This window comes from Hemiscyllium ocellatum, chromosome 29, assembly GCF_020745735.1.
Source record: "Hemiscyllium ocellatum isolate sHemOce1 chromosome 29, sHemOce1.pat.X.cur, whole genome shotgun sequence".
Classification (NCBI taxonomy): domain Eukaryota; kingdom Metazoa; phylum Chordata; class Chondrichthyes; order Orectolobiformes; family Hemiscylliidae; genus Hemiscyllium; species Hemiscyllium ocellatum.
The window spans coordinates 43,094,829-43,108,077 of NC_083429.1; the positions used below are offsets into that span (position 1 = coordinate 43,094,829).

Genomic DNA, 13,249 nt, shown 5'->3' on the forward strand with positions numbered 1-13,249 from the left:
ACAGAAAAGGGGGAGGAGAATCAACAGCGAACCTGAGAGAGAGAGAGAGAGAGGGGATAGTCAGAAAAGCAAGGGTTGGGGGCACATTGTTTTACAGCTTGTGCCTTCTGCTTTTCTGTCTCCCCCCTTCAACCTTCCCCTGCTGCTGCATATTCCGAGATCGATTTCCATTCTGTTCCGTTCCAGTCCGTGCAATTAGCATCTCATTAGCATCTGATTATCATCTGATTAGGCGGTGATTAGCATGAGGAGGTGGGGCAGCGCCTCCAATCCGCTCGGCTCGGCTCTACACACAAGCAGGTGTATGTTCAACATGGCGTTTGCAATGCCTAGCGCTGTGACTGCTGCTCCTACTACTCAGCATCTCCTCACCCTCGCTGTCTGGGCACTTCTCATCGGGAAAGGTAAGCGGGGCTCGGCAAGGGGTGAGGAACGCAGAGGCGAGACACACACAAACTGGGGAGAGAGAGAGAGAGAGAGAGAAAAACAGACAGAACGAAAGAGAGGGGGGAAAAAAACACAAGCAAATAAACAAGATAGAAGCTGCTCGCAAGACTCCTTTTCTTGTTTCAAGACGTTCCCTTGGGGTGGGGGTGGGAGTGGGAGACAGCGAGATTGCCGGGGAGGAATAACCCCGCTCGGTTACAGTTGAATCGCAGTGAAGTTAGCTGTATTTTCCTCCACCACCCCCCCCCCCCCTTTCAGAATTGATTGCAACCCCCCCACCCTCAAAGGTTTTTTCTTTTGGTTGGTTATTGGGGGGGGGGGCGCGGGGGTAAGGATTGACTCCATCCACGTATTTTGTCGAAAATGTAACTTTTTTTTCCCCAAACATTGCCAAATCTCAGCAACTCGCCCCAAGGAACGAGTTTTTTTTTAATGCGCGGACAAACGAAGTTGCAAGACTTGGGGGGGTGGGAAAGGTTGGTGGGTTTGTATGGAGCTGCTGGATTTTGCCATCAGACAGACCTAGTGCTGCTGTGTCTCATACTCGCACGGACACCAGGCGCTAATGAAAACGCACGGAACTGTGAAAAGTTAGGAGAGATCTGATTATTTTTAAGCAAAACTGTTTTGTCTCGTGTTTTGTTTCATATCCTCGCTCCAAGCGCACGTTTTTGGATGGTTTGCACGGCATATTGGAGCCTGGTGGTGGGGAGAAAGGGGAGGTGGTGGGGTGGGTGGAGGAGCAGGAGTTCAGGTGGAGAAAGAAGGGCGATGTCTCTCGAAGTATCCTAAAAAAAATTGAAATCAAGCGGACCGCAGTTTGAGGGGAATGTGTTCACTCGCGGAGTCTCGGGTTGTAACTGAATGGAATTGAAACTGATGTAAAATCCAACCTGACAAGCTGTTGTAATGACTAGATGTCAGTTTCTTGACTATTCTCTCTTCACCATCTCTTCCTCCCTCCCCCCGAAGGCACAACAAGTAGAGAGAAATTGATTTCTTCCCCCCCCCCCCCCCCCCGATCTCGAATATTAAACGAAGCGAATTTTTCTACCCAAATGTTCAGAATCTTTTTCTCAGGGGCTGTAGAAGGAGACACGAACAGCCCGCCTTTTTCGCCCCTCTCCCTCCCCTTCCTCCGACCTTTTGTTTGCTGGCGATTACTCAGCCACTTCCCTCTTTTTTTTAACCCTTCTGTACACTCCCACCGGTTCAGTCTCTCCAACCCACACCCCATCAGTGGATTTGCAGCCCCACACAGTGTCCGTGACTGGGAGAACTCTCTACTTTCCCAATCACCGCGTTCGAGTTTAAAATTAATAACTGCAGTCACGCAACACGGCTTGACATGATTAAATCTGCACTAAACTGTACAGGGGAGCTTTATGACATTAAAAGAAAAACTTCTCGCGGTTTGTCCACGATCTTGATTTCGTCTCAGTCGTCGTTCTCTCTCGTGAAGTCTGCAGCAAGGTTTTGTTTGTTTTTGTGTAACTGTGTTCGCGCTCCCTTCCAACACGGTTAAGAACAGAGCATTTGAACCCCTCCAAGGAAGCAGTAAAGGCGAATTAGTTAAAAAAAAAACTGAGATGTCTCCAATTACAGATTCTGCTTCATTCACTGAAAGCCATTCCCCTCCCAGCATTAACATCAACACTCACACTGCCCCTTTTTATATATGGAGATTCATGTGCTTTTTTTAAAAAAAAGTCCTTGAGGCCACTTAGGAATTGTGGCCAACTTTTATTTAGTGTTTAACTAATCTGACCTCTCTCCATTTGTTTAAACTCGCAGTGCAATAATCCGAGAAACTGTTGGGTTTTTCTTTCCCCGAACCTGCACTTCAGTCGGTTTTCCTTTGCTGAAGTTGCTCTGTAACTGTGATGGAAGGCAGCAGTGCCGCCTGTTACATTGCACTGGCTTCCTGCTCCGCGTCCGCTTCAAGAGCACCCCCTGTCCAGTGGCTGGGGGACATTGGCACCGACCTTTCATTACGGGGAGAGCAAACATTTCTTTCCACTGTCGATTGTCACAAACAAGAGCGCCATTGACTGACCTTTCTGAATTTAACAAATCAGAACACCCGAAACAGCAGCTAGTGCCCGTGAACAAAAGACTGTATTCATATGCGTTTTGTAGATGATTTCCCGTAGGACAATGAACGCTGTTCGTGATCAGTGCAAAACACAGGATGACTGTACTCCCTTGAATAGTTTTTTCTCCCCCCTGAAAGAAACCCCGATGCCCATTCACATTTCTCGGGAGATGCATTTTAATACAATGGCTTTTCTCACTGCGTGTGTGTATCGCTAGGAAATTCAAAGCCACTTAAATAACCAAAACCTGCTTCTCCCAGTGCATTAAAAAAAATCATTAGAGGTTGCATTGATTCCAGCATGCTACCACATGTCAGATTTTGAACGGCTGTTCAGTCCTTTTTATGTTTGTGTTGGGGGGTGGGGGCGAGGAATGTCTCGGTTTACTGAAGGTCTGTGACCCACCTCCCATGTAATAAACTTATTCCTGATTCGGGAAGGGGAAATCATTCGAATGCTGTAAGGTTTTGAGGGAGAAATCGTCCCTATTGAAATCATTGCAATGAAAGGGAATTTGTGAAGAGTTTATTTTGCAGCCCTTGCAGGAAGGAGCATGCACATTTTCTTTCAATTGTTTTGTTTTTTAAAAAATTATTTATTGAAAAGCAAGAGTGAATAGGTTCAGCCCTGGCTTGTTTCTTGTGCTGCTGGGATTTTGTGTTGGTAACCAATGACACTATAACTACTAGATGTAGATCTGAGGCATACAGGAAATTTGTTACCTAGGAACCTCTTTCAGATGTGCTGGCTTTGACTTCCTTTCATCTTCCCATATCAAAGTCTGGCAGCATTTTCATTGTTCTTTTTTTTAGTTCATTTGGGAATCTTTCTCCAAGATGACTGTTGTGTTGGGAGAGATTTCAGTGTGTGTGTGTCTTGGCTGCAGAAGAAGAAAAAAGAATTTAAGACCATTGTCAGTGAAGTTGATAAATGCCTTCTCAGCCCATTTAATGTTGGACTTTTTATTTTGTGTACTTTCTGCAGCCCCTTTATTGACACCATGCAGCTGAATGACAGACTGTACATTGGCTAGGAATCAGGTGCTAAAACTACTTAATCTTTCTCCTTGGACTCGAAAGGCATTTTATTGTTCTAATTGTAAATAGACTGGGAATTATTGAGAGCCTCCTGGTTAGTGAAATTTGGAAGATATTGATTTGATAGAAGGGAAAGACTCATTGTAGCTCAGTCAGTCAATGCTCAATAACCTCAATCATTCAGAAAGATGTATAGGTTAGCGATCAAGGCCAGATAGCATGCTTTGAAATATTTTACTTTTTAAATGGTGCTTACAGTATTGATTAGTTTGGTCCAGGTGATGGTACTCTGACAACTAGTGAGATTATATAATGCTCATGTTATCAGTGGTTATTCAAGTATTACATGTGGATTTAATGCAGATAGCTGAAGTTGTTTAAGGAATCCAAAATGTTGTATTTAGCTCTTAAATTCTGATGCTGTCTTACATGTTGTAATACTGAACCTATCAAAATGTTTATAAACCCATCCACCAGCTTATTTATGCTGTAGATGCATAATTAATCCTTTTCAGACTGGAATTGAAAAAGTGATAAATGAGAATTGTATACTCTAGTAGTTGGAGGCACTACTGACGAGTATTCACTGATGCTACAAGAGCCATTTACAGGCACTTTACTGCATAAAGCAGATTGGAATTGACAAATTTCCATGATTATGTTAACACACAGCTTACGTTTTAAAATTATTTTCTTATCTGTGACATCTCAACTGCTTTTTACTGAGTTCACCCTTGTATGCCTTGGAGTGAAGTAATCGCCAATCTCCCTATAAGTTAAATGTCCCCAAGACTTTTCTTTCTGGTTTGTTTAAGTGAAGGCATTGATGCCTCAAGACACAAGGTGACAGTATTTGGTTTCGAATTTATCCTTATTCCCCTGTGAGGTACCGCTGCTGAGAACAGTCCTTTTCTATATTTCTAATTTCCAGCATTCAGGTAACATGTAAGAAATCCAACTCCAAAAGGAGGGCGATGGGAGCTGCGTATGATCCATGGGCTGCACATCCCAGTGCAGTATTGATTGAGTTGTAGTCATTAAGTGGGTTATCCAACCAGAGCTCTTAACTTGTGTGCAATATTCCTTCTGGTCGCTTGGCCAAGAATTTCTGGAACCAGTCCAGCTGAGGAAAGACATGAGCAAACAAGAGGGAATGTATTCCTACGGTACATTGATCAGGAGCCAATGCCCAACACTTTCTAATGTAAAGGTAGTCAGTTTGTTTGCTTTTGCTGTCTAAAGGTTAGCACTCTGAACCATAGCATGTCAATTTTTTTTTAGTTCTTTTGCTGTCTGGTACTCTGTGCCAGTGAGCTAGCAGTGGAATTCTTATGAGATGTCATTGAAATTTTAAGCCTACTGTCCGAATCATTTCCACACCATGTCAATAATTATTGCATCCTGTTGAAGGTGGTGGAAGGTGGAACCAGCATCTGTTTTAAAATTTGTTGGTATGATGCATTTCTAGTGAGTGAGGCTTTTGCCAATTCTAATGATTCACTGTTCAGGAAATCTTTCCAGTGTTCTGAATGAAACATTACTGCATTGGAAACAAAGCTAGCTTGTAACATTCTGCCTTCTTAACAGCAGAGGAATGTTATTCATACTTTTCTGCCATCAATCATGGACTCCAGCCTGTTGCTTACTCAGTATATTCTAGTAGTGCTTTTTTTAATCTTGTATAAAACCTAGGCGAGATGGTTGTATTTGCAATATCTAAAACACAGAAAAAACTCAGCAGAAAATGATGCTAAAATCATCAAAACCTGTTATTTGTGGCACAACTTCTTGCATTAAAACCCTGATTTCAACACCCATTATTTTCAGTGCCACTGCCAGGGTGGACATCAGTCGATGAAGCATATCCCTGCCTAATGTTGCATCAGACATCGTGAGAAACCCATTCCAGACAATGTTATGGCTCATATGGCCAAGGGGATTCTTTGTCATTGGCTGGGCAGACTCAGCTATTAATCCCTGTCAGTTCAAATCATGCTCAATAATATTATATCATGAATCTTGCAGAAGAAATGGACTGTAATCTAAAGAGAATAACAGCCACTTACAATCCTGGAGTTTCTCTCAGGTTTTGTTCAGTGAAATTACTTTCTCCATGTTAGCTGCACTAGACTGTTTCAATAGTCTTGTGATTGTAATTTCTTTAAAACAAAAGGAAAATTAAAATTGTAATACTCCTGCATTAGTGATAATTTGGTTGCCTTCAGTTCCGTGTATTGTTTGATGTATCTGTTCATTTTGCATTTGAAAAGCAGTGCTTGTACATCGCACAAAAATGTCATCTTTCAGATTTTGCTGAACTTGCGGTGCTCTCCATTATCCGACTACCTTCGCAGGGGTAAACAGACATAGCTGTTAATTTGAATCAAAATTGAGTTGTTGAAGATAAGTGACCAGAACGACTTGGGGGTGGGTTGTGTGCAAAGCTCAGCCATTTAACATCAACTGAAGGATTTTTTTTATCTTTTAAAGTGCTATTGCAGGCTTTTATTGAACAGGTCATAGCAGCCCAACTATTTATGCAGACTGTGATGCAGGATTGCCACCAGCATTCATGCAGTGTTCCAGATTTTGCAATATTCTTGTTCTTTTTTATGCAAAGATTTCACCCCTCCCCAGTTCACACCTACCACACCCACTAGGATTCCAGGACAAAGATGTAACTAATACTTCATGAAGTGCCTTTAGGTTTTTCAATCTTCCAAAGAGATTTTAAATTAAGCTGTTGTGACTTGGACATCTCTGAGCTGGATGATATTTGATCTCCGATCTTTTCACCCATAAGTAGGGTCACTATCATTGCACCACAAACCTTTTTTTAAAATATGAAATTAAACCAAGGCCCTAATAGCCACCTCCTGGCACAGTGGTGGTGTCCCTACCTCTAAGATGCGTATTCATGTTTCTTTTGTCCTGGAGGTGTGTTGTAACCTACAATATCCGTAGACTAGGGACTTAATTTCTTGAAGCGTGTTGACCAACTCTCAACCAGCACCACCCTATAAATCTGATTTGTTAGTTTCCTCATCTCTGTGCTGCTCACCATGGGATCATGCTATGTAAAAATATTTCAGCTGTGTTTGTCTGAACAAAGGTGAGACTGATTTTGTTTCAGTTCTCCTCTTCAAACATCTTGGCTAATTCTCATAGAGTTGTCCTTTTTTTAAAAAATGTGGATGATTTTCCCTGGTCAGCTCTCTGTAATCTGTAAATTCACTTATATGTAAGGATCTGACAAAGTCTAGCAAGTGTTTTGTTTTCCAATTTCAACTGTCGGCATATAAACATCGTAGTACCAGAGACTGGCTCTGTTGGATCAGTGGAGATTCTTGGCAGTTTAAGTGTTCATCTGTTAAAAGGAAAGATCAACAAGGCAGTTTTATTTTCAAAAAATTTGTATGGTAGTAAGTACTTTTTTTTAAGTGATAACCTTTGATCATGTTAGTGTTTGTGTTTTGGATGGATTATTTTTAACTTTGAATGAAAAACAGTCAGTATTTTGGGGAGCATGCCAATGTGAAATGTCAAATTAATCTGCAAGATGTGAGTTAGAACATCTTGTTTATTGATGGGAACTTGGCCGTGTTGCAACTCATTCTTCAAATTTTAAAGTAAACAGGTGTGGTTGAATCATGTTTTTTGATTAATACATGACTGGATTGGATGTGATTTTTGAATTACAAAGTGGATTATTACTTGCCATTTCGTTCATTTTTTTTCCTTTTGTAATACTTTTCATAAAAAAGCAACTGTCAATTTGCACGTTGAATCTAATGTTCAACTTTTGCAAACTCCTTATCATCAGACATTTGAATAATTCCTTAGGGATTAAATTTGACGGTGTTTTTGTGAATAATTCACCTCATCCACTTTTTGATCTAACCTTGTTTGCCAGGTTATTATTCAATGGCTTTGGGTACCCTGATCTCTTCCACAGAGTCTACTAGTTCACATGAAGGCTGCTAAGCTTAGGAAGATATTCAACAATGACAGCCTTTCTTGTCCGAGCCTGACTTCTCCATGAGACAGTTTCCATCAGGTAGTTTATTAGGAGGTTGAATCAGAAGAGTTGCTGTAGCCAATAATTACTTCCCCTTTTCTGACATAATGATGCTGAAGTCTCTTGCAGCTGTTGCACTGCTGTTCTGGGTGAAAGCTGCTAACTTGACTCTTCCCTAGGATTTCACAGACCTGCTGCTCACTAGAGAATTTGCTGAGCTGGTGAGGAAGCTGAAGGGTCTTTTTGAACAAAGCTCTTTACATGTTTAGGTCTATTCATTAGTTCATCACACCTGCCCGGGCATGTATGCCCTTTAATATAACAAGACTACATTCGGGGCACATGTTGGTGAGCAAACATGCCTATTATATAAACCCTGCAATCCATTTTTGATTGTACAGTGATGCTTTTGAGAATCAAATGTGTGACAGCATTTTTGAGTGGGATAGCAAGCTGTGTATTAATAGTAGCAGAAAATGATGTCACATTAAATTTGGACTTTCCTTCCCTAATTTTCAGACAAATTTATTCTTCTTACTTGTATGTGGCCCTTTGTGGCATTTAGATATGCTCAGCATGGTTGCTTGCTGATGATATCCTACAGGCAGAGGAGAATTTTTGGAGGGGGGGGTGATCTAACATGTATGTGTGTGAATGTATTAATGTAGTGTTAATGGAGTACATGTAGTTCAATCAAAATTCTGTTTCCAGCAGTGAAGTCCTCAGTGTGGGGCTCCCTTCTGAGTAGAAATTAACGGTTTCAGCAATTTTCCCTTGGCTTATTTAACTTGCTACCTCATGCAAGCCCTGAAGCTTATTTCATCCTCTTGGTTTTAGAGGTGACAATTTAGCTTTGATTCTTCACTGTTACAATTCATCTATTAATAGCTCATGAGTTTGATTTAATACTACTGTCCGTTTGTTGGCATTTGTGGTTTTGCAGAAAAAGCTTGCCGGCCTCGAACTGACACACCAGTTGTAGTGCTAGCATGTGGTGCAGCAGCTGGTGGACTGATGTGCATGTGTCAGTGGGTGGGAAGCCTGTGAAAACGATGCATTCCTGCTACTGTTAACTTCTACAGTTCTGTGCTTATACAGATGTCAAATGTCTTTATGTGGGAGCAGAAATTCTCATTTTTTTTTCATGTTCTACTTGGTTCAATGCCTATTTACAGTCTCAGTTTTTTAAATACTGCTGGCGTTTTGAGTAGATGCATCGTTCCTATACAGCTTAGAAATGTTAATGGTCTTGTAACAGTCTGCCTGAAAGTTTGTTTTTTTTAAAAAACAGACTTCAGATGAAGAATTGCTATGTGATGCACACTGAGGGATACTGCAGCCAGTAATTGGTTTAAGTTTATTTATCTTAAATGGTGCGTCTGTGTGCATTTAATGTCAGTGAGGTAATGCAGAAGATGGCACATCTGTGACATGCAGTGTTTTGGGTGATGGGCTAATTCAGTGTGTTGGGGAGGGGGGTCACAATGATCAGAGAGATCTGCCTGAGTCAGGCAGGAGCAGAGTCTTTGTGACAGTCTTGAAGCGTCGTTGCACAGATTGCAGCTAGGAGCATTTAATTGCTGACATGTAGCTGCAGTGGTAGTAGGTATTGAAAAGTATCCAGCTGCTGCCTGTGCTGAAACAGTGCCAAATGTATGTGTCTTCCTATTTTAGATTCCCTTCTTCATGCAATGGACCAGCATTTTAAACTGGTTGAGATTGATACATGTAGTACAATTAATCTTTGAGCTATGTATGTTGGCTAAAGGATGGAAAGGGAGGAGAGCATTGAGTTGTAGATCATTAAACACTATGTATCTTTGTATACCTGCATGATGAATTCAACATATGAAGTACAGTGTAGTGCCACGAGTATTTCTCAGTTGTCATATTGTGTTGCTGATGCCTTAAAACATTGTGTCCTGTAGAAATGTCTTCGATTTTCAGGCTGGGAATTCTTCTTAAAAGCCTGTAGGAATTAGACGCAAGTGCATAGAAAACATTTTTCTCCAACATTTCTTAATTCTGTAACTGAAAAGAAATAAGTTTTTGCCAGTTAGTATGGACCCCCTAACTACCTAACATGCTCAGTGTTTCATTCAGCCTCCTGTTTTTGTTTTAGAAAATGTAATGTTCAGTGTTGGGGTGTTCCTCACAGCCTGTAACTTTCATGTCCAAGTCTGTTAGAACATGCATATGAATTAGGAGCCCCTTTCAAATGTGTTCTGTCAATCAACAGGATCATTGGTTGATTTGATCAGGACAGCACAGTGGCTCAGTGGTTATTACTGCTGTCTGACAGCACCAGGGTACCCGGGTTTGATTCCATCCTCGGGTGACTCTGCAGCATTCACATTTTCTCCTTGTGCTTGTGTGGGTTTCCTCTGCTTCGGTTTCCACCCACAGTCCATAGATGTGCAGGTTGTATGGATTGGGCATACTAAATTGCTCATAGTATCAATGGATGTATAGGTTAGGTGGATTAACTATAGGAATTGCAGGGTTATGGTGATGGGATGGATCCGGTTGGGATGCTCTTCAGAAGGTTGGTGTGGACTCAATGACCTGCTTCCATACTGCAGGGGTTTTGTGATTACTCCATATTCCAGCTTTGGATGTATGTGGCTTGCTTTTTTTTCCCAAGAATTTTTTTTACCTCCATCTTTTTAAAAATATTCAAACACTCTGCATCAACCATGTTTTTGAGAATTCTGAACATCCATAATCCTCTGAGAGAACAAAGAATTGCTCTTCCTTTCTGTCTTTAAATATGATGTGGAGGTGCCAGTGTTGGACTGGGGTGAACATAGTTAAAACATCGCACGTGACCAGTTATAGTCCGACAAGTTTATTTGGAAGTACAAGCTTGTGCTTTCAAATAAACCTGGTGGTGTGTGATTCTTAACTTTGTCTGAAACAAACTGATTCCTCTATTCTTGATTCTCTTACACCATACTCTTCTTCACATCTACCCTGTTGAGACCCCTCCTCATCTTCAGATTGCCTTCAGAAGGATCTCTGATGTTGAACTGCTCTCTTTAGTTCCTTTTGACAGACCTGCAGCTTTTTACTGATGTGTAGTTACTGTTGTAATGCCAGAATCTAGCAGTCAATTTGCATGCATTAAGCTTCAATCAACCATCATGACGAAATATGCATGTTTTTGTGATTTTTGAGGGATGAATATTGGCTTGGGCATCTGTTCTTCAGAATAACTGCAATCTCTTCTATTGACTGAGAGGTCTCTCTAACGCTTGATCTGAGAATGGTACTTCTGACAATGCAGCACCCCCCTGACTACAGCTCCTAGACTTTTGCACTCATGCTTTGTGGTCTTTATTATATTTCTATTTATTTATGTTGGTTCTATGATCTGTTACTTCATATAAGCTGTCAAAGCAATAAGTTAAATACTTTTCTGTGATTCACTGCAGAAAATTAATTGCTATTCTATCTCAATTATAGCAAATTAAAGTGTATTCATGAACATGCCTTCGCTGTCTTATTGTGCAGACCCTCAATAAGTGAATAGAAAATTGAAGTAACTTTTAATTGAGAGAACTGTTACAAACTTTATTCAAAATAAAATGCAAGTGCGCAGTAAGAACCAGTTTATTTATTCAGTGCGACTCAGATGCATTGTTAACCTGAAATTCTAATTTTGTTTAATATAGCTTTGCATAAATTAAAGGCGTCATTTGCATAAACATCTTCAAATTCTCCTCCAGGCTAAATGTGGCACTAACTTTACACCTTACGTAGTCTAGTGTTAATTTTCCTGGATCAGTACTTGGCGTGCTTCTGCTCAGGCAGAAAATAAACTATGATCCCACCCCCACAGTTGAAAAAGACACGCCGGTTTCTGTTTTCAAAGTCGTTGTCACTTGTGTACGTTATCAGAGGGGCTGTTGACACCTGTAGAACTGCGCCATCAGGCAAGAAGACATTAAATGTGCAAATTCACGCTGTGAATGGAGATTCACTAACTGTGACTGGATTTCAACGGCTTGGCGCCATTTAAAGCTAACAGTCGATCGGACAAAAGACATTAAACAGTGTGACTCAATGGTATTATTGTGTTTAAATGGGAGATGCTTTATAGATACCTTGATCTCAAAACAGCTGTCCTTTTTTTTAACCTGTTGAATTTCAAAATGTGAAAGGAAAACTTGCCGTGAATTAGCCATTTTTTTTGTCAAAAATAAACATCTAATAAAATAAAGGCAACTTTCAGAACAAGTATTTGAGTGAATTTTTTTAAATAGTGTCAGACTGTGTTTTAAATCACTGTTGGGATGCAGCAGGAATGCAGTGATTGAAGAAGAATCTGTTCTGAATTTCGTCTTTCGGCAAAGTGATATCCATGTTCTGTAGAATGATCTTGTTTGTGTGTGTCCTATAATTTCGAAGGGGAATTTGTTTTTTGCTTTTGTTCCCTGATCTGACTCAAGTCTCTATACTGAGTGTGGGGAGGCTGTTGGTGAAAATGACCTTGGCCAGTTCAATCTGCCGCCTAGATACCCTGTTAAAACCCTGTGTCTTAATGAAGAATAGGAGCTGTGCTTTCTCCACCCCCCACTCTTCAGGGATTGCAACATGAAGCAACCTGTCTTGCATTGATCTAGCCACAGGCGAGCCAGCTGGTTTTCCTTGAATGAAGTGAGGAATGTTGCATGTGACTGAGTCAAGAAAAGGAGAAGCAGTGCTAATCTGTATTATAAAAGGAAGTTGGGATTAGTTGCTTGTAACTTGATTCATGTGGCAGCAATGAAGTGCCCCAGTCCTGAGTCAAGAGTTATAACACATGCATTTGTTAATGCAGAATTCTGGAGCCTGATGGTGGATACTTCAAATTTCCCTTTCATCATATGGCTGACCAAAGACCACTCCCCCCACCACATTCTGCCATTAATATTTGTTTTGAAGGAATTGCAACTGGACATTCACCCTGTTTTCCCACATTATGAACGCATGCCCCTTGGCCATCCAGTCCTGGAGCGAATCATCCGGCAGTACAGGTCTTGTCAGGGCTGTTGTGGTGCCGTGATAGTGACTTGAACGTGGACCCTCTGGCTCAGAGGTAGCAATACTACTCACTGTTACAAGACCTTGATGTTTACCCTAATCATTGCATAAGATAAATTGTCATCTACAGAGTGATAATGCAGAATAACTTTAGGGTGCATATTATGATGAGACATTGATGTTCCATGTTCTTTCTGATAACTATGATGCTAATTTTGTTATAAATCACATAACTTGCTTCAAAAGTAAGTGAGTACTGTTTTGTTTTCAAGTACTATTCAGCTGTTTTCACTGGGAGGAAAAGCATTTTCATTTGACCAACTTATTCTGAAGGAGATGATATCTGTTTCAAAATGCTGCTTTCCCATGCAGGTGGAGGTTGAAGGGTGGTCCAAATCATCCTACGCTAGAGGCCTTGTTAGGGCTTATGTGGTGCAGTGATAGAGACCCAGATTCAAATACCACCTTTCTAGATGTTATAATGTCTCTGAACACATTGATTACAAAACATCTGAATTCAGACTATGCATACAGGAAGATCATAGATTAGTTTCAATGTGTTATGCTGACAGGCTAAAGCGCACTGGGCATTTTGAGGCAATGTTTCCTCAATTAATCCTTAATCC

General features: G+C 40.9%; 1 protein-coding gene across 3 annotated transcripts in view; it reads left to right on the plus strand.

Moving 5' to 3' along the window:
- Positions 1-253: 253 nt before the first annotated feature.
- Positions 254-13,249, plus strand: part of cadm1a (cell adhesion molecule 1a) — a 408,277-nt gene continuing 395,281 nt past the window's right edge. For 2 of the 3 annotated variants that reach the window (XM_060846703.1, XM_060846706.1), the window contains exon 1: positions 255-404. In XM_060846703.1, the coding sequence (XP_060702686.1) occupies positions 305-404 (100 nt within the window). In that variant the 5' untranslated portion in view covers positions 255-304. Of the gene's footprint in view, positions 405-13,249 lie in introns of all 3 variants that reach the window. The other variant, XM_060846705.1, reaches the window with a different exon arrangement.